The following is a 21,000-nucleotide window of genomic DNA, read 5'->3' as shown; positions in this document are numbered from 1 at the left end:
CATGGTCTGGCATGTTCAGTATAGCCATTGAATAGTCACCAGCCCCCATTGAACCACAGTTCATATATTAGAACATATTAATAATTGGACATGATCAGAAATGCAGGGAATGCGTGCAACACATTTAGGAGAAATACATGTGTTATATTCTGTGGCGGCAAGAAAACCGCTAGATGAATAATTCATTAGTCATACACTTAGATCTATGCGGCTAATAGCAGTTGCTCAGTACAAAGCCTTTTGCAGAATGAAATAGCAGTTAGGAAGTTAGCCAGAGAACCTGAAGACCTTAAGAAGAGAAGTAGAGGAAACCATGGCATGTCAGCTTCCCTTTTCTGAAATACAGCTAATATTACAACAACATGGTGAAGTGATGGAGGGGGAGAGAACGAGAGGTAGGGAGGGAAGGAGAGAGAGAGTTGGGGGGAAGGAGAGGGAGAGGGAGGGGAGAGGGAGGGGAGAGAGAGGGGGGGAGAGAGAGGAAGTGGGGAGAGAGAGAGAGAGAGAGGTCAGGACTGAAGAAGAGAGAGAGAGAGGGGGAAAGAGAGACAGGGAGACTCAGAAGCAGAAAGAGTGAGAGAGTGAAAAGTTGGAAAGACAGGAGGATTTACAATAATAGATCATACAAAAAAACTAAAAGACTAACTCATTTATCAATATGACTACTTACTGTCAGTGGATTTTGTGTTTGTTAGAAACCAATCAATGTTTAAGAAGGTTTGACAGTGTGGCGTATACAGCATGGAATACTTTATTCCTGATAGTGGTGAAGAGAGTTTGAGTCACAGACTTGAGTCAGATGGTCTCACATAGATACACACTCTGCACAGTGTCAAATATCTGCTGGATTCATACTGTATTACGGACTTGAACCCGATTGAGCATCTCTGGAGAGACCTGAAAATAGCTGTGTTGCGATGCTCCCCACCTAACCTGACAGAGCTAGAGAGGATCTGCAGAGAAGACTGGGAGAAACTCCCTAAATACAGGTGTGCCAAGCTTGTAGCATCATACCCAAGAAGACTCGGGGCTGTAATAGCTGCCAAAGGTGCTTCAACAAAGTACTGAATAAAGGGTCTGAATACTTATGTAAATGTGATATTTCTGTTTTTTATTTGTATTAACTTTGCACACATTTCTAAACCTGTTTTTGCTTTGTAATTATGGGGTATTGTGTGTAGATTGATGAGGAAAAACAATTTAATCAATTTAAGAATAAGGCTGTAATGTAACAAAATGTGCAAAAAGTCAATGGGTCTGAATACTTTCCGAATGCACTGTAAATTATATTGTATGTTACACATATAAAAAAAATCTGAATTGCTTTTACATTTGTTGAAATGACATTATCCCTGTGTTATGATTCATTGAATATACCATTACTAATTCTGTATTATTACGTTGTTGTAGAAAGAGTCTGAAATGTCTTTACTTGTTTTGAAATAGTTTTATCTCTGTGAAGAAGTAGCTGGCATCTACAGAAGGAAGACGCAACGGCTGTTGAGTCTATCTGATACAGTGGCTGACGGAGGGATTTACAGTTAGTCACACACACGCCTACACACACACACACACACACACACACACACACACACACACACACACACACACACACACACACACACACACACACACACACACACACACACACACACACACACACACACACACACACACACACACACACACACAAGCCTATGCACACACACACATAAACACATACACACACACAATCCTACTCCATTTCTTTTATCACAAAGCAACAGAGTTAGTTTGTAATTCAGTGAGGAAGGATCCAGGGAAACTCTCTTTGAGGCTCAACAATAAAAGCGCCACAATAACGCAATAGAACAGACCAAAGTCAGACTTTCATTACTGTTCTTCCTTTGGTAAAGTTGACGTTTTAAAACTCATCAAATTAATATGTAGCCATTTAAAACTTCAAACTGCATTGAAATTGAAGTTCAGAGAAATCCCAGTATAAAAGACAGAAACCTAACAGGCCACAAGTAAACTGTATTTATTTATTTATTTAACCATTATTTAACTTGGCACGTCAGTTAAGAACAAATTCTTATTTAGAAGAACTGTAGCCTATACGTATTATTGATGTTTATTTCAGTTTATTTTCACATGAAACATTTTAAGACTCAAATCTGAAGATGATTCAACAAATTACAAGCACAATTTTGATCCATATATATATATTTGATTTGTAACTGTTACATCACAACAAACGAAGCTATTGAGGTTAGTGAGGGACTACTGTTTCTAATGCATCGTCTGCGAGCGGGACGTGAGGTCTGTAGGTTATGCACAGGCTATCCTTCTCACACTGTCAACCCAGAATGAATGACAAAGCCAGGTTGCAGGGTGAACCGACAGCATGAGTTAAATGTCCAACCGGGTGTTAGTTACGGAGGGTTAGGGGTCTCCTTTGTGGTGTGAGAGGGTCTGCAAAGGAGTTCCAGGCTGAGCTGGGGAGCAACATCTACCCCTGGGGGCACCTACCTCCATGCTACTCTACAGCCAGCCTCCATACCCCAGACCAAAACGAAACCATATAATCATAAATACTCAACGAGGGCTTAAACCCACAAATCATTTTACACAGTTACTAATTGGCCTAATTTGTAAACACAGTGTTTTTCTACCGGACCCCTAGCTTCAGGACCACTGGATGTGCTGGTGCAGCCTAAGAATCTTTGTATACGGCTACAGCGCTGAGAAAACTCTACTCTAACGACGCATGGTGGAACGGCGCTCATTCCCTCTCCGTCTGTTGGAACAATTTCCTTCAAAATAAATCTAATTTCCTCTCCCAGTACCCAGCTTCATGTGTGGGGTTTGTCCTGCCTATAGGTTTAAACAGCTAGGGAGCTGATATATAATATATATCAACAGATGCTTTTAAAAGTTACCAGACAAGTCCACAACTCAGAGGATGCAAAAGTTTTTGTTATGAGTGAGATTCAGTAAATGATGATAGGGAATTGAATCATATACATAATCAGTCCCCAAAACAAAGACTATCAACCAAGTAACCCCCATTTTGAATGCATTCATTTCTCATATCCAAAGTGCTAGTTATGTTATAGTATTCATTATGTAGAAATTCATTTGATGAAATGGTAAGAAGGAAAAACAAATCTGCTTGAAATTATGAATCACATAATACTGAGAACTGGGCACTGAAATATATAACCTTTCTAAGAATCACATAGTGCACTATAGCTATAATAGCTATGACAAGACACTGGTATCAAAGTCTCTTATTTCCATTTTAACATTTGATCTCCTTGTTCTTGACGTTTTCTTCACACATCTCCTCTGTTATATTCCCACTGCTACAAAGCCACCGCCTTGGGAATATATGGATATTATCACTTGATACCAAAGGCATTTTTCCTTGTGGTCATTTTTTCATATACAATTGGAAATGAAAAGCTGGTTAAAACAACCGCCAAATGAATCACTTTGACTAACAATAACAGTCATTTCATTGTGCTAAATTAGTTTTTCTCACTATTGCGTTTCAACAACACCCCTATAATTTTCCATCATTTGTTTTTGTTACTGTATTGTATTGCAATGAAGTTATGTGAATGTGAGTTTTTTTCTATTGGCAGAAAACACGCAGATCAAAGTGCTATTTTGACAGTAAATGAAAAACATTTAAAGGCATAGAATTGAATTAAGGCTGGAAACATGAAAATACATTTAAAGAATGACACGTTGATGTTAAAGTACTAGGGTTTAAATGCTTAGGAGTGTGTTTGTGTGTATGTGTGTGTGTGTGTGTGTGTTTGTGTGTGTGTGTGTGTGTGTGTATGAGGGGGAGGGTAGTAGGGGGGGGGGGGGGGCTGGGGAGGTAGGGGGTAATGTTAATACACAGATTTGTTGATTCTGATAAAAAAGTTTATATTATATTTTCTCTAAAGTCTTCGAAAGCCAAGTCAACAAACAGATTACTGACCATTTCGAATCACACCGCACCTTCTCCGCTATGCAATCTGGTTTCAGAGCTGGTCAGGAGTGCACCTCAGCCACGCTCAAGGTCCTAAACGATATCTTAACCGCCATCGGTAAGAAACAATACTGTGCAGCCGTATTCATTGACCTGGCAAAGGCTTTCGACTCTGTCAATCACCACATCCTCATTGGCAGACTCAACAGCCTTGGTTCCTCAAATGATTGCCTCACCTGGTTCACCAACTACTTCTCTGATAGAGTTCAGTGTGTCAAATCGGAGGGCCTGTTGTCCGGGCCTCTGGCAGTCTCTATGGGGGTGCCACAGGGTTCAATTCTTGCGCCGACTCTTTTCTCTGTATACATCAATGATGTCGCTCTTGCTGCTGGTGAGTCTCTGATCCACCTCTACGCAGACGACACCATTCTGTATACTTCTGGCCCTTCTTTGGACACTGTGTTAACAACCCTCCAGACGAGCTTCAATGCCATACAACTCTCCTTCCATGGCCTCCAACTGCTCTTAAATACAAGTAAAACTAAATGCATGCTTTTCAACCGATCGTTGCCTGCACCTGCCCGCCCGTCCATCATCACTACTCTGGATGGTTCTGACTTAGAATATGTAGACAACTACAAATACCTAGGTGTCTGGTTAGACTGTAAACTCTCCTTCCAGACTCACATCAAACATCTCCAATCCAAAGTTAAATCTAGAATTGGCTTCCTATTTCGCAACAAAGCATCTTTCACTCATGCTGCCAAACATACCCTCGTAAAACTGACATTTTACATTTTACATTTTAGTCATTTAGCAGACGCTCTTATCCAGAGCGACTTACAGTAGTGAATACATACATTTCATTTTTTTTTTCTTCTCCGTACTGGTCCCTCATGGGAATCGAACCCACAACCCTGGCATTGCAAACACCATGCTCTCCCAACTGACCATCCTACCGATCCTCGACTTCGGCGATGTCATTTACAAAATAGCCTCCAATACCCTACTCATTAAATTGGATGCAGTCTATCACAGTGCCATCCGTTTTGTCACCAAAGTCCCATATACTACCCACCACTGCGACCTGTACGCTCTCGTTGGCTGGCCCTCGCTTCATACTCGTCGCCAAACCCACTGGCTCCAGGTCATCTACAAGACCCTGCTAGGTAAAGTTCCCCCTTATCTCAGCTCGCTGGTCACCATAGCAGCACCCACCTGTAGCACGCGCTCCAGCAGGTATATCTCTCTGGTCACCCCCAAAGCCAATTCCTCCTTCGGCCGCCTCTCCTTCCAGTTCTCTGCTGCCAATGACTGAAACGAACTACAAAAATCTCTAAAACTGGAAACAATTATCTCCCTCACTAGCTTTAAGCACCAGCTGTCAGAGCAGCTCACAGATTACTGCACCTGTACATAGCCCATCTATAATTTAGCCCAAACAACTACCTCTTCCCCTACTGTATTTATTTATTTATTTATTTATTTTGCTCCTTTGCATCCCATTATTTCTATTTCTACTTTGCACTTTCTTCTACTGCAAATCTACCATTCCAGTGTTTTACTTGCTATATTGTATTTACTTCGCCACCATGGCCTTTTTTGCCTTTACCTCCCTTATCTCACCTCATTTGCTCACTTTGTATAGAGACTTATTTTTCTACTATATTATTGACTGTATGTTTGTTTTACTCCATGTGTAACTCTGTGTTGTTGTATGTGTCAAACTGCTTGCTTTATCTTGGCCAGGTTGCAATTGTAAATGAGAACTTGTTCTCAACTTGCCTACCTGGTTAAATAAAGGTGAAATAAATAAATAAATAAAAATGTTAATACACAGATTTGTTGATTCTGATAAAAAGGTTTATATTAATCAGTCAAGTACAGGGCCACATACAGAAAACCTATTTTCTAACCACTTACACACCTAAATGCAATGCATCAGCCCCTATTGCAGTAAACACACAAACAGCAGATAATGTTGGGGTGTTGAACCCCCGAACCCCCATATCCAACCCCCTGAAGTATGACTCAACACTGCACTTCTAAGAAAGTGTATATATGGGGGTCGGGTGGTTTCAAAATAAATTGCCCACTTTTCCTTAGTCCATTGGAATGGTTCAGATTGATTGTGCGTTGCGTTTTGGAGGAAGATCCTATACATGTGGTCTGTAGCCTAGCAGTGAGCCAGTGACCCGGCCTCCCTCTCACGTTACGTCCTATATATAACATCCCCCCTCCTCGGCCTCCTCCCTCCCTCCCTTCCTCTCTCTCTCCCAACTTCCCTGGAACCACCTTCTCCCTGGAACCACTCTGGCCTCAGCCGTCTCTCTTCTCCTCCGTCTCTCCTCTCCTCCGTCTTTCCTCTCCGTCTACCATCTCAGCACAGTCAGTGTTTACCCGCGCTGCGCCTGGCAACAGGCTGCATGCTCAGGATTACAGGAGGCCTTACCTTTCAACACTGCGAGCTCTGCCTTCCTTCAGCCTGCTTCGATCTCTGTCCCTGGGAACTAACGCGGGGCACACGGAGGTGCGAGGTGAGAGAGCCGTGGAGGAGAGCCCTGATTTGAGGCGCTGCGTCCGCCCACCTCCATCGACTGGCTTCAGTCCGCTCTACTCTCTCTCTGTCTTGTGGTCTCTATTAGTGTCTGGTCGTTCCTGGAAGTTTTGGTGGTTGTGTGTGTGGTGGACTTAGGGGAGTTCGTCTTTCGGGTGGATCTCGTGGAGCACCGTGATGGATCACTCCCTGTTTGGGTGCCTCCGTAGCCCCCACGCCCCGGCCCAGGGCCTGCACCCCCACCCTGCCTTTACCCAGTCCCCGCTGGTGCTGCACGGACGCTCCGACCACATTTCCTACTCCAACCTGCCCGACTCCTCGCCCCCCTGTGGGGGGTACCCTGGACCTGGTGGGGAGGAGGCGTACGGAGGGCAGCAACACCACCATCGTGGAGGACACCTCCATCAGCATCAGCAGCACCCCCACCACTCACAGCACCAGGCCCACCAGACCCCCTGGCATGTCCCCCAGATTCCCTCACCCAACACCAGACATAGCCTCTGCCTGCCTCCTCCGGACAGTCAAGTCTCAGAACTGTGTGGATTCCACACCAACCCCGGTCTAGGAGGTAGTAGTGACCCCACAGGTGTGTCGTGTGTTCCTGGGGACTTTGGACGACAGACGATGTCCCCGGACGAGACGGAACAGAGACGCAACAGTAAAGGGAAAGATGACTTGCACAGCTCAGGTAAGATGAGGACAATGAGGACATTATTCTCTCCTCTCCTCTTCTCTTAGCTTTGACTTCAGTATCAAAGTTTTGGTAGTTTCTCTCAAAACTCACTGAGGAGTTTTCATCACATAGCGAGGGAGTATAATGATTTGAAGTGTTTGGTTTGTCTATTCTCATATTGGGATTTCACCATCTCTGTGTCAGCTCCACAGATGTTGAAACAGCAGAGAACAGTGTGTGATACAGTAATAAAACATCTATTTGTTGCATTTTTATTAATTGGCTAATGTTTCCGTGATCACTGAATGCACTGTAGTTGTATGTGTCAATGATCCTACATTGGAGAACCTCATAAGAAGTTAAGCAATGACAAAAGAGTTCAGCGCATACTTTTTAGTTTGAAAGTAAATTCTTAGTTTTAACCTCACTTACTATTAGGCTTGTTGTTTGAGCATTTGGGCCTTGTTTTTACAGTAGTTGTCCGGATAATATTGATGGTCATATGTCAATACTTTTGTGGTATAAATATTCAACTTCAGGGTTATTTGAAATAGACTTAGTTCTGATGATTAAAACTGATGTCTTATTTGATTACCGACTGCTTGATGCTCATAGTTTAATGTTAAATATAATTTTGTTTTCTTAATTGTCTAATTGCAAATGTAATTTATTAATTTCAATTAGTAGCTACTGCACAAAAGTTAGCTGTAATTTAACACTTAACTGTACTAACATACCGGGAAAACATTTCAGTATTATAAGACCTTATGTTATAGCTTCTTTACAGATCTTATATTATCTTCATACATTGATTGTCTTATATTAGTTTATCACAACTGTTTTCCATACTGTATTGACATTCGTTCATCTCTGGAATTAGTTTTTACAAATTAACGATGTAGAATTAGGCTAACTTTATTTGCGAATTCATATTTACAAATTAACGAGGTAGAATTAGGCTAACTTTATTTGATAATTCATATTTAAAATAAATGCAGGCAAGCGCTTCTTAGAAACAACATCTTATTGTGTGAAACCCTAGGCAGCAAGGCCGTAAACCTCAAATATGATCTTGTACTTCATTTCACCCAAATGCAATTAATACAATTATTCTCATAACATAATTTTGTTTTCTTTTCAGTAGAACAACGTATATTAAATGAATTAATCTATTAAGGAAATATTTTTGGGAAGCAAAATGATCATCAAAATTCAATTAAACCATTGGACTAAAAAAAGCTTAAATTATCTTTAGAAATGCTAAGGCCAATAGTCATACTATTCTATTGACAATGTTATATAAAGACATGAGCTAGTGAGATACATTACAGATTTGCAGTATGTGAAGCATTAGATCCATTGCCTTTCCGTTTGTCTCAACAACAGATATTAAGATACTCCCTCAGTGATACTGTAATCAGAGTAATGATTTACCTCTGTCATTTGCAATATTTACACAGATGGATTGTCTCACTTTTACCTCAATCTACCATTCTAATTAGACTATTTACCTGTTTCTCCTTTAACGTTCTCCAATCTCAACTGCCCTCAAACCAATGTTAAAGGTTATAGCCTGGGACAGCCAAGTTTTTCTTTGTCTCTCCCTTCAGGCTCCCAGGGATAATCAACAATGACATTTTCCTCCAGGGTATTAATGGCCTACCGGTGTTATTTCTGTGAAGCCACCTTTTAAACTGTTAGAACGGCCACACCTGGGCTTGTTGATAGGCTTAAACCTACGTACTATTTATGGCTGTAGAATGTATGTACCTATAGCATTAGCCGCAACAGCTGTGCGCAAAAGCAGGCTTATAATCTTAGTGGAGAATTCATCCATACTACTTTTGGATATCACTGCAATATGGATGATAGAATGGAATGGAACGGAACGGAATGGAATGGAATACAATATAACTTTATTGCCCATTAGAAACAGAAATTCTCATTTTTGTGCAGTGAAGAGTTACATAATAAAAAAAGGTTTATATTAGGTCCCATTTCCACATTTGTTAAACAGCTATTTTGAGATGAGCACAGTCAGTGGCACGTGTGAGTGTATACATAAGTCGGTGATATAATTTTACACCCTGTCCACTGAACGACTGTGTTGCCTTCGAGAACGCTGAGGTTGTAAGGGACAAACTGATCTGGACCCTGGGTGGAGTCTCAAAATGGCCGATGGCTAAATGCGTTGGACTCGTCATTCAGGGCACAGCACTAGACCTAATATGGCTGTATATGGCTGTAGTCGTCATTATTATCGACAGACACCATAATAATACAAGCTCCATCCATATACGTGCTGGAGACTAGACACATCAAGTCCTTAATAAGTTACTAGCACAGTGGCTGTACTTCCTGGTGGCTACATGCAAACACAAGGGCTGATTCAGGACATCAGCGTAGGGTCACGACAAGAGGACTGCTCTCCATATCCAGAAGCCATTTCACTGACATCTGCTTCCAGTGGCGTCGTGCACCAACACGTTTTATTGGGGCACTGATAGGATGGGCAAATTTGATTTGCATGTATCTGTGTTATTTTCCCAGCAGGCACACGTGCTATTGTGCCCAGTAGTTAACTTTCCTCCTTCACTTTCCATCTCTCAGGTCAGTTTTACACCAGGGTGCAATTCTGATTGACAGGTAGTAGAAGTCTGAAGCATAACCCAGGAGCTGCCATGGACTTTTGGAACACCTCTAACACAAATCACATTTCCTTATTTTCCCTGGCACATTACAAAAGGCAACATGAGCTTTCTGTAAGTTTCTGTTTCTGATGAGGCAATGGTATAACAATGATGTGGCAATAGTGAAATAATAGGTGAAATTCACCTTGATAAATAACAAAGAATGCAAAACAAAAGTAAAAAATGTATTGTAGAATAATTTTGTAGGAATATTAAAGGAGTATTGCAATATATTGTACGGTATAAACCATTAAACAATTGTTTCAAATTAAATATAATCCCCAAACTGTGTGAAAGACAATTTGTTTGAAAACTTATTTCCAGAAACCTCTTTGTCCCATATTCTGTTTTTACAAATGGAGGTGCCACGAATAGAGGGTACAAGCTGTGCTGTGACTGTGTGATGTGGCAGAGAGACAGACTCTTCCCTGCCACTATTTGCTTTGTCAACACATCCAACACATCCAACATTTACAGTTGAACTAAGAAAATGTCAGCTGGTTTTGTGTGGCGTGGACTAAATTACAACTCAATGCATTTGACGCCCTGAAGTGTGATGTTTAGAGAAATCCATTGATGTTCACCGAATTTTAAGCCACATCTATAAGGGAAAATATATTTTAAAGGATTTCATTAATAATGTACCCTTTTCAGACTCCAATTGAGCAATCTGGATTAAATACAGGCAATTGGATCAAAAGGAATTACAATCTGGAAAGTCTTTCTAAAGTCTACTTAATTTCAATCAAATATACAACGAATCACACACACAACACTCTCATCCCTGTCATCTTCTGAATTGCTTTAGCCATGTAGATTGGGCTGGTGTACGTTTTCAGACTGTGCTCCATTTTATGTCTAGGCCCGTGGTTGGTGCTCAGCTGATCTGTGTATCTATCGGTCTATTGTTCAGCCTACTAGGTGATAACCGGGAGGTCCACACCCTACTGTCCCACATTACCACATCACATTATCACGCTACTACACACCCCACATAGCAGAGGCAGCATGAACCTAATTGTTATGGGGTCAGTTCATTGGCAATTTCTCTAATGGAATAGCCTTCATTTCTCAGAACAAGAATAGACACGAGTAGAAGAAAGTTCTTTATTTCTGACCATTTTGAGCCTGTAATTCAACCCACAAATGCTGATGCTCCAGATACTCAACTAGTCTAAAGAAGTTTTATTGCTTCTTTAATCAGGACAACAGTTTTCAGGTGTGCTAGTGTAATTGCAAAAGGGTTTTCTAATGATCAATTAGCCTTTTAAAATGATAAACTTGGATTAGCGAACACATCATGCAATTGGAACACAGGAGTGATGGTTGCTGATAATGGGCCTCTGTACGCCTATGTAGATTTTCCATAAAAAATCAGCCGTTTTCAGCTACAATAGTCATTTACAACATTAACAATGGCTACACTGTATTTCTGATCAATTTGATGTTATTTTAATGGACAATTTTTTAAAATATTCTTTCAAAAACAAGGCAAATGTATAAGTGACCCCAAACTTTTGAACAGTAGTGTACATTACCACTTCATATTACCCCACCCCTGATGGACCTCAGCTTCATCTACCCTCAGATCCACCAGAGATGAGCTCTAGGAATCACTTTTGTCTTTGAACAATAGAGCTACAGTGTTGAGTTGGCTAGCATCAATTATTACCTCTCCTTTTGGATAAAACTTCTATTTAAAAGAAGTGATAAAGTACTGGAGAGAGGCCGAGACAATTTCACCAGCTTTCCAGTTAAACAAATGATTGTTATAGGACATATTCTCTGTGTCGCCTAGGTTTCAAAGAAATGAGGCTATGGTAAATTGATTTGTGAAATGTTCACATACAGTAAGAATGTGTTACAACTTAATGGTATTTCAGAGATATCAGTCTGTTTCTTTCTATGCTCTAAGGAGGGAGCGAAGATGAGTGAGTCTGTTTCGGAGAAAGAACATATGGAAGTTGCCTGAGTGAGCTGGGCTCTGGGACAGTACTCCCTGCCTGGCACTTCTCATGCAGCCCCTCCCCCAGGAAGACACTATAGTGTGCATGACCAATATCCCCATAATAAAAGGTGATTGGCACTGATAATTGTTTAGCTTTTAGTTTGTGTTTCAGCCCTGCAGTTTATCACACAATCCCTTCTTTTTTTCACGCCTTTTATTCTCCTTTCTTTTTTGGCGACTCAACTGTGTCTAGAAGAAGTTCTGTTTTTCATTTTAGATTCCCAGGACGGGAGCTATAAGTCTGACGTGAACAGCAAGCCCAGGAAGGAGAGGACAGCGTTCACCAAGGAACAGATCCGGGAACTGGAGTCAGAGTTTGCGCACCACAACTACCTGACGAGACTTAGGCGATATGAGATAGCAGTCAACCTCGACCTCACAGAAAGACAAGTACGTTACCTGCACATGAAAAAATGCAATGTAAATTGCATGTCAAAAGTGAGAGAAAAAAATTACATGTTAAAAAGTATATTACCTGTTGTCATGCTAAAAAAACAAGTTCATTAGTCATAACATTGGCTTGTTATCTAATAGCAAAACATAATGCAGTTAATTTCTGCCTTTGATGATCAAATAAATCAGAAAATTGGCAGCTCATGTGTGAACAAAATAACTAAAGGAATCGCAGTTAGAGGATTAATACTGTAATTACACTAATAACTCAGACACTTGTATTCGAAGAGTCACAGTGAAGCTAACACTGAAATGGCAGCTAACGGCAGTTGATATGGATTCTGTTAAAAACTACACAGGCCTCGGGATGAAAAACCCTGTATGTTTTGACATTAGCAAACACTTGGACATGTCATGCTAATGCACTGAATGTAATCACTTCCAAACCAAACCACTGAGGCTCTTTGATGCACAGTATCTGTGCAGTGTGTGTGTGTGTGTGTGTGTGTGTGTGTGTGTGTGTGTGTGTGTGTGTGTGTGTGTGTGTGTGTGTGTGTGTGTGTGTGTGTGTGTGTGTGTGTGTGTGTGTGTGTGTGTGTGTGTGTGTGTGTGTGTGTCTGTGTGTCTGTGTGTCTGTGTGTCTGTGGGTGTGCAGGGACAGTCTGATGGCATGTGTCAGAGACCAGATGTTTCTCTAATTCCCTTCCAACACCAATAGGAAATACACTGGACATTAAGCGACAGTTTTCCACACACTATGCTCAACGCAGAACATCCATTCAAGGTGTTCTAGGAGTCTAGGAGTGTATAGCTTTAATCTCCCCTTAATGTATGGCAGTGAAAAAGCTCCTTATTCTATTCTATGCTATATTTTCGATGAAAAGAGGTCAACTTTTAATTGAAAAACATTCTTATTTAATGAATAATTTATGCCTAATCTGCCTTGATCTGAAAAGCTTGCCTGCATAAAACTGTTTAAAATGATGCGCTCAACCAAATGAACCTCCACACTCAGCACACCCATAAGGGCTTTTGGAACTCATCATCTGTTGTCTAAATCCAATCAGAGTGTCTTGGTTGCAGCCAGGCCCAGGCAGCCAGGCCCAGGCAGCCAGTCCCAGGCAGCCAGGCCCAGGCAGCCAGGCCCAGGCAGCCAGGCCCAGGCAGCCAGGCAACAACCCACCCAGGAGTTAGGTCCTTCCTGCTAGGAGCCCTGTCCCTCATCATCCCTCCCCACTCCTACTCATATTGACTGCCTCTCCTCTCTTTTCCTATCTTCTCCTCTCTTCTCCACACAATCCCAATACAGGGCCCATAAATCTGGATGTGTGTGTGTGTGTGTGTGTGTGTGTGTGTGTGTGTGTGTGTGTGTGTGTGTGTGTGTGTGTGTGTGTGTGTGTGTGTGTGTGTGTGTGTGTGTGTGTGTGTGCGTGTGTGTGTGAGGGTTGACCCTGGATGTTAAACCCAGTCTAACATCCTTCTGGCTATTATCTTACAGTGCAGCTTCTATCCCCCTGATCCTGCTGTTAACTACTGTATAGCTTTACTAACAATGATTGTACAAATCGGGCCTCAGCCCAAGGGCCCCTCATACCCCTGGAGGTCTTGTCTCGCAACTGAACCTTGTGAATGTGTGTGTGTGGTTGTGTGTGTGTGTGTGTGTATGTGTGTGTGTGTGTATGTATGTGTGTAACAACCGTCTCAGGTAACAACTTACGAATTACTTATTGCACAATTAGGACTGCACCCAAGGGCGTATACAGTGGCAGAGGATTGTGTGTGTGGTTGTGTGTAACAACAACTTACAGAGGACTTTTACGAGGCGGTTGACGCTTATAAGCCTGTTTATTAGAAAATTAGCCACACATGCGTGTGTTTACTCTGTAAACTTAACTCCTATCTTGGGCCTGTGAGTGGCAGGCTACAATGCCTAAAATAAATCCTACAGAGGAGCATAGGGCTCCTGTGAGAAAGCAGGTCGCTCGGACGGTGGATAAGAGGGGGGTCGGGGGGGGATCAGGGGCTTGTTGGAGGGGGTTGCAGTTTGTGAGGCAGGGGGAGGGCCAACAGGAAGGGGTAGGGTGGTGTAGAGGCGTCAGGGGGGTTTGGGGATGGATGACACAAGGGCAGTAGGTGACGGGATGGGAGAAGGGGGGGCGGGTCTTCGCTCGGTCCCGATCCGATCGGGCCGTTTTAGGCAGCAGCTTTATCATCACAAAGAGGAGCCGCGAATACTGAAGGATCTGTGGAGTCAGGAACAAGATCCGAGGCAGGATCAGCACATACCTGGCCATGTCGAAATAAGACGCCTCAACAGTCAACACTAACCACGAAGTCCAACGTGGCTGCCAGTCGCCTGCTCAGTTCACTGTCACCCAGCGTTATTCATATTATAAACACCATGGGCTTACTCCAGATACAGGATCTTCATTTGAGCCAGTTTGCTACATTAGGAAAATAATCCTGCAGCAACAGGAATTGTGAATTATTATGTTGATTATAATTAATGGACATTTTTTGTAGGGATTGATGACAATTTCGTTACTGCAAATCAAGTCTGAAATTACAAACTGTAGCATTTTAAAGCCTTTTAAACCTTGAATAAACGAATGATGTGTGGAAAAATTCTCAGCAACAAAAGAGTGATCAAATTAAGATCTGTATCTCCGTACGCTACCTACAACATACACAAAGGGTTCAGTGTCATCAAGCGCTACCCACAACGTACACCCAGGGTTCAGTGTCACCCTGTGAATCATACATCGTACACAGTGAGTTAAAAATGACCCAAAGTACCCCGTCGACGGCAACAGGGGATCCCAGACTCAAATGGTGCGCGACTGCGACTAATGATCTTGTAGATAATAATCTGGCTCTCGGCTGCCAGCTCCGGTAAATTAGGTATCTCTCGGGGTTTACATAAGATCATGCCGTGTGACGACGGAGGTGGGGCAGCTAGAGAGGGTGTGTGGGGGGAGCTGGTGTGTCGGGAGAAGTGTGTGTGTGTATGTGCGTGAAATGAGAGGTGGGGGAGCTGGGTTGCACACTCCTGTGGTGTGTGTGTGTGTGTGTGTGTGCAGGCGTGTGTGTGTGTGTGCTCAGCTGTGCTGGCAGAGGTCTGTTTCACTGAGGCCGTAAATCTCCCAGTCACATACACTGATAGAGGAGGGTTCACGCGAACAGATTCAGGACATTGAGTTTCCTAACACACAGTGGGATGTTAGGGTTTTACTGAGGGATGGGGGGAAGAGGTGGGAGGACGCTAGGGTTTTACAGACGGGTCTACATGCCAAGAACTCAGTCTCCAGAACCCCACAACCAATGCACCCACAGTGGCATCGAGTTACCTCAGACCCTCACACTCCTCACACTCAGACCCTCACACTCCATCTCCACTCTCTCACAACAAGGCCTTAAGACTCCAGTTAAACGTTGTGCAATGAAAAGTTGTTGATGTTTTCTTCATGTGGTCATTATTACTACCCTAAATACATTTTCTAAAACCTTGGCTAACATTGCCCTTGTTATTGGGAAGGGCTATGATCCACTCACTTTCCTGCAAACGATCCAAGTGTCAAACTCCAGTCCTTGAGAGCCACAGCATCTGCATGTTTTCCTTCCTCCCTACGAGTGTCTAAATCAGACACCAAAGGAAAGAGCTGAAATTAGCAGTCACTGTGGTCCCCCAGGTATTGAGTTGGACCCCCCTGTCGTATAACTTCCACTAATTTCTCTGTAAACCAATTGGTCTCCTCTCCTCCAGGTGAAGGTGTGGTTCCAGAACAGGCGGATGAAGTGGAAGCGTGTTAAAGGAGGTCAACAGGGGGCAGCGGCCCGGGAAAAACAACTTGTAAATGCGAAGAAGGGAACGCTGTTGCCGTCAGAGTACTGTGGCATGGTGGGAGGATTACACCACTCCTCCAGTTCCCCTGGTAATGAGGACAGTCACGACAGCGACCAGAGCTCAGAGCACGCTCACTTATGACCCTGACCCGCCACATAGGTCACGCAGTGGTCAAAGGTCAATTTTGCGGCCATTTGGACAAACGTCTAAAATTGCAGTGAGTTGATGTGATCATGTTGCATTTGTAGGTACAGAGTTACATACAGAGGCCAACATACTCACTACGCTCTCAGGAGTAGAAAGAAGACATAGGCCTATACTCTCTCAAGAAGCAGCAACAACAGGTGTTCTGACTGAAGGTGTTTGTTGATTGGCAAAGGAGTGGAGGAAGAAAGATAGAAGTAAAGGTAAGCAAGAAGAGGAAGGAATGGAACGAGGATGGAATGATCAACTGGATGTGTAAGATCAAATCAAAAAATATATGCTTGTGAGCAAAGCCTCAAGCTCCTGAGACTGTAAATTGGGAATACAATAGGATATTATTGTGAACATTCCACAAGTGCTTTGCATTGATAAAATGGCTTGGATTTTTGCACTGTCAAAGACTAAATTCTACTGTATTTACTCAGTTTGGAATACAACAATCATGCAATGAGCTTTAAGCTTTAAGTAAAAATTTGGAATTGAATTGAATAGTAGGCTGTTACCGTGAGTCTTATTATTCTGATTTACTTACAACATAACTGAATGATGCATATTAGTCAACATCTCCCGACTGTTGATCCATTTGGTTTTACATTGTTCTCCCACTAAGTCTTAAAACGTTTACTTTTTGAGTGAAATATATATATAATTTTATTACATATAAATCTGGGACATAATGGTTTCTTAAGTGAATAAAACTGATCAATCAAAAAATGTATTTGTCATTGTCAGGTTCTTGAACATTCTCACAATATTACACCATTTTTATGTTACTACAGTAGATCTGTATAAGTACAAATCTATGAATATTGGAAATAATGTAAGCATTTCTTTGCCTTCTGTATGAGTGTGTATTCTAATTTGTGTTTTAGAGTGGCGTTTTGGCAGTGGCAGAGCTGTAACCTCCTACGGTACACTACCAGCTGGTTTTGGCCGTGGCAGAGTCGTAGCCTCCTACGGTACAGCACCAGCTGGTTATCCAATAGCTCCGCAAGTTTGGATTTAACTGATTTGTGGCTTTCCAGCTCCCTCAGAATCACATACACAACAGGGACAAAGTGGATTTGTGTTCAGTTGTGGTCAGACTCCATCAGACTTCAGAACCCTGCCTTCTCTCTCTCTGTTTTTTGATTAGCCGACGGTCTGATTTAGCTGTTTGTATATGACATCGCCTGATCAAAGCAGAACACAGAGACACTCTTCAGGAAGTGAGTCAGAGCTGTTGGAGAATAAATGAGGATAAATGAGGAACGTATTCATGAGGCTTTATAGTGAAGCTTAGCCAAATGTCCAGCTGGAGTTCTCAGAGACCTGTCTAAACAGTGTGATGAATTTCTTGAATTGAATTTCCTCCCAGTGTGGATTTGATGTGCCCATTGTGTAGACAGCTAACGCAATCTTCTCTAATTCCATTTCAATGATACTCCACTGTTCTGTATTACAGTGTAAAGGGAAGGTTTGGTAGACAGCCTGCTGTTGTGGAATACCTCTGGACTGTGTAATGTCTGATCTTGAAGGAACCTTCTACCTGACCCCTTCGGGAGCAGCTTTCCTTCTGCAGGAAGGGTAATGTTGTCATTACAACCCTCCATGCCAAGAACAACACACGTCAACTAAAGACTTTTCCACATTGGATCTGAGCGTCTCCTTTGCTTTTCCAACTGAAAGGATTTCGGATCATTCTCAGTATAGGGTAGGTGTTGATAGATGATGTCCACTGTAGTATGATACCCCAAACTGTAGTGAAGATTGTGATTTCTGTTTCTCTCTGGTAGCAGAATATGTTTAATACACCGCGATCCAGACGTTGACTGACAGAATCCGTGTCTTGAATCTAGAATCGCTTTCCAGCGGCACAATGTAAGCAGATACAGAAATATCAGCGTTTTCAAAGCGAGTTTGAACTTTTTCGACTTTTTCTCAGCGACTGAGTTGCTTTGAGAATGACATTGACCATGGATATGCCTGAGTTTAATTTCTCACCATTTTTACAGACAGTTTGGGACAGGTCCAAGACATGGTTCATCTGGGATACAAAAAAAAGGCCATCTGTGAAAAATCTACCACTGCTGTACGTTTATTTAAATAATTAGGAATAACTCGCAGATCAGGTCACATCACATCCTTCATGGCTGGTTAGCGTTCCAGGGTGTTTAAGGCCAACGGTGTATCTTCTTTACCTGGGTTTTCTATCATAATTATCTGAACCAAACAGCACTCTGACCAATAAATACTATAGGCCTACTGAAGGCTCAAACTGACAAATACCATGAAGTTCTTCAGCATCACAAAATTCCTCAGATATTGACATGACAAATTGCCAGTTACGTTACTGTTTAATACAATAATGATGTAATTTGTGTAATAACATAATGATAACCCACTTAATTCTAATACCATAGCTGTGACAGTGGAGAGAGCAGAATATGTGAGACTAAGGGATTGGATTCGTGCTCAGGAAATTGTTCCAAATCACAAGATTATTGCTGGATGATATTCGATGACGAAATGCAGGAAACCACAAGCCCTCCAATAAACTGGCAGGGGACCATGAGTGACAGCTGTTTTAGGCATTTAGAGGCATTTTTATTGGCATAAGAGCCGCTTTCATAATAGCTGGTATGGAGAAATGGTTCTGTCTGGGCCAGGAACTGAAGGTAAGGGTGCTGATTTGTCACTTCACACCTGGAGTGATAAAGGACTCAGTCACGCATATTAATACTGCAGCCAAAGTAGATGCTATCATAAACAATACAGACATATAAAAGTATGTATATTATATGTAAATTATACTTTTAAATTAGCTAAAAATGACTTAGTTATCACAAACATGTTCATCTTTCATCAGAAAAGTATTAGAAACAAAAACAAGCTTGGTCACAAAAGAGAAAAGAAGTATAGCGGAAGATCCTGTTTAAATTTAAAGGCAATGTTCCCGCGTTAGGGGAGACCGCATTCACGGTAAACTGTCACATCCTGATCTGTTTCACCTGTCTTTGTGCTTGTCTCCATCCCCCTCCAGGTGTCACCCTTCCTCATTTTCCTCAGTGTATTTATACCTGTGTTCTCTGTTTCTCTGTTGCCAGTTTGTCTAGTCTTGTCAGGTCTTACCAGCGTGTTTTCCTGTCTCCCTGCTTTCTCAAGCTCTGTTTCCTAGTTTCCCCGATTTTGACCATTCTGCCTGCCCTGACCCCGAGCCTGACGTTCTATACCTGCCTGACTCTGACCCGTTTACGAACCTCTGCCTGTCCTGACCCCGAGCCTTCCTGCTGTTCTGTAGCTTATTGACGCTGGATTACGGATCTCTGCCTGCCTTCGACCTGTCTTTTGCCTGCCCCCTGTTTGGATCAATAAACATATGTGACTCTAGCTGTCTGCATCTAGGTCTTATCCTGAGTTCTGAAGGTAAACGCTGCATATGTCGGCTCAATCGGAAATTACCTTTACATTTTAAGGCAAATCTTCCGCGATACTTTGATAATGTGGATTGAATTAACATCACAGAGTGGGGCTCCCAAGTGGCACAGCGGTCTAAGGCACTACATCTCAGTGTAAGAGGCATCACCACAGTTCCTGGTTCAAATCCAGGCTGCATCACATCCGGCTGTGATTGGGAGTCACATAGGGTGGTATGCAAATGGCCAGGGTAGACCGTCATTGTACTGTAAGTAAGAATTTGTTCTGACTTGCCTAGTTAAATAAAAGGTAAAAAACAAAATCCAGCCGTAAATCTCAGCTGACATAACATAATTTGAATTGTAGCACCTGCTCACATTTTACAGTTGTACCAAAATATAGGTTATTACAACTTACATAATGTGTACTACACTATAAATTATGTTACATCCTGACTCCCTCTATTTAAGCATGTCATTGTTGTTTGAAATAAAACAAAGTTTTAATAAGTGGCCATAAACACTACAAATTAAAATGTATTATATAAAGCAGGACTATAAAGGAAAATATCTTAATTCCAAACTATTAAACAACATTTATTGGTGTGTGTGTGTGTGTGTGTGAGTGTGTGTGTGTATTTTCGTTCTACCAAAAAAAAGTGTTTTCTTCAGGACAGAAGTAACAAGCTTTCTATACATTACTGGACCTAACACAAGGAATATGATAATCAATGACAGCTGACTGTGATTGGATGCTCAAAGGAATTTTTGGTTGTTTTTAAATGTGGTGAATCTGGACATTTTTCTCTTCACACACAGCAGCCATCCTTAGACGTTCCAGATCGTTCACTTTGAACACAACACAAACATCTGCTCAACAAATTCTGTCATTTTCTTTCCATGCAAGCCCTGAGCCCAGAACCTGACTTAATGTGAAGCTGCATCAGCCTTAACATTTGGCAACTTCACGTAACGGCCAATTTCTGAGGGTTTACTGACTTTGTTATAAAGCATAATGTTATATTTTTCTGAAAAAAAATGTCTCATCATATTATTTCAAGATTATATTGCTTACATGTAGTTATATGCTTGACTGTGAGCAAAAAAAAAAAAAAAAAAAAAAATATATATATATATATATATATATATATACATATACAGTACCAGTCAAAAGTTTGGACACACTCATTTAAGGGTTTGTCTTTATTTTTATTATTTTCTACATCAAATCAAACTTTATTTGCCACATGCGCCGAATACAACAAGTGT

At 41.8% G+C, this 21,000-nt stretch overlaps 1 protein-coding gene across 1 annotated transcript; it reads left to right on the top strand.

The window, feature by feature from the left end:
* Nucleotides 1–6,239: 6,239 nt before the first annotated feature.
* On the top strand, nucleotides 6,240–17,044 carry LOC106588712 (homeobox protein MOX-2). Its single transcript, XM_014177989.3, has 3 exons — nucleotides 6,240–7,212; nucleotides 12,113–12,285; nucleotides 16,052–17,044. The coding sequence occupies exons 1-3, from the start codon at nucleotides 6,702–6,704 to the stop codon at nucleotides 16,271–16,273; spliced, it is 906 nt and encodes a 301-aa protein (XP_014033464.1). The 5' UTR covers nucleotides 6,240–6,701; the 3' UTR covers nucleotides 16,274–17,044.
* The last annotated feature ends 3,956 nt before the right edge of the window (nucleotides 17,045–21,000 follow it).

The sequence above is a fragment of the Salmo salar genome, chromosome 27, assembly GCF_965601325.2.
Source record: "Salmo salar chromosome 27, fSalSal1, whole genome shotgun sequence".
NCBI classification, from domain to species: Eukaryota; Metazoa; Chordata; class Actinopteri; order Salmoniformes; family Salmonidae; genus Salmo; species Salmo salar.
Note: the sequence above shows the minus strand (reverse complement) of the source record. Positions and strands in the feature narration are given on the sequence as shown.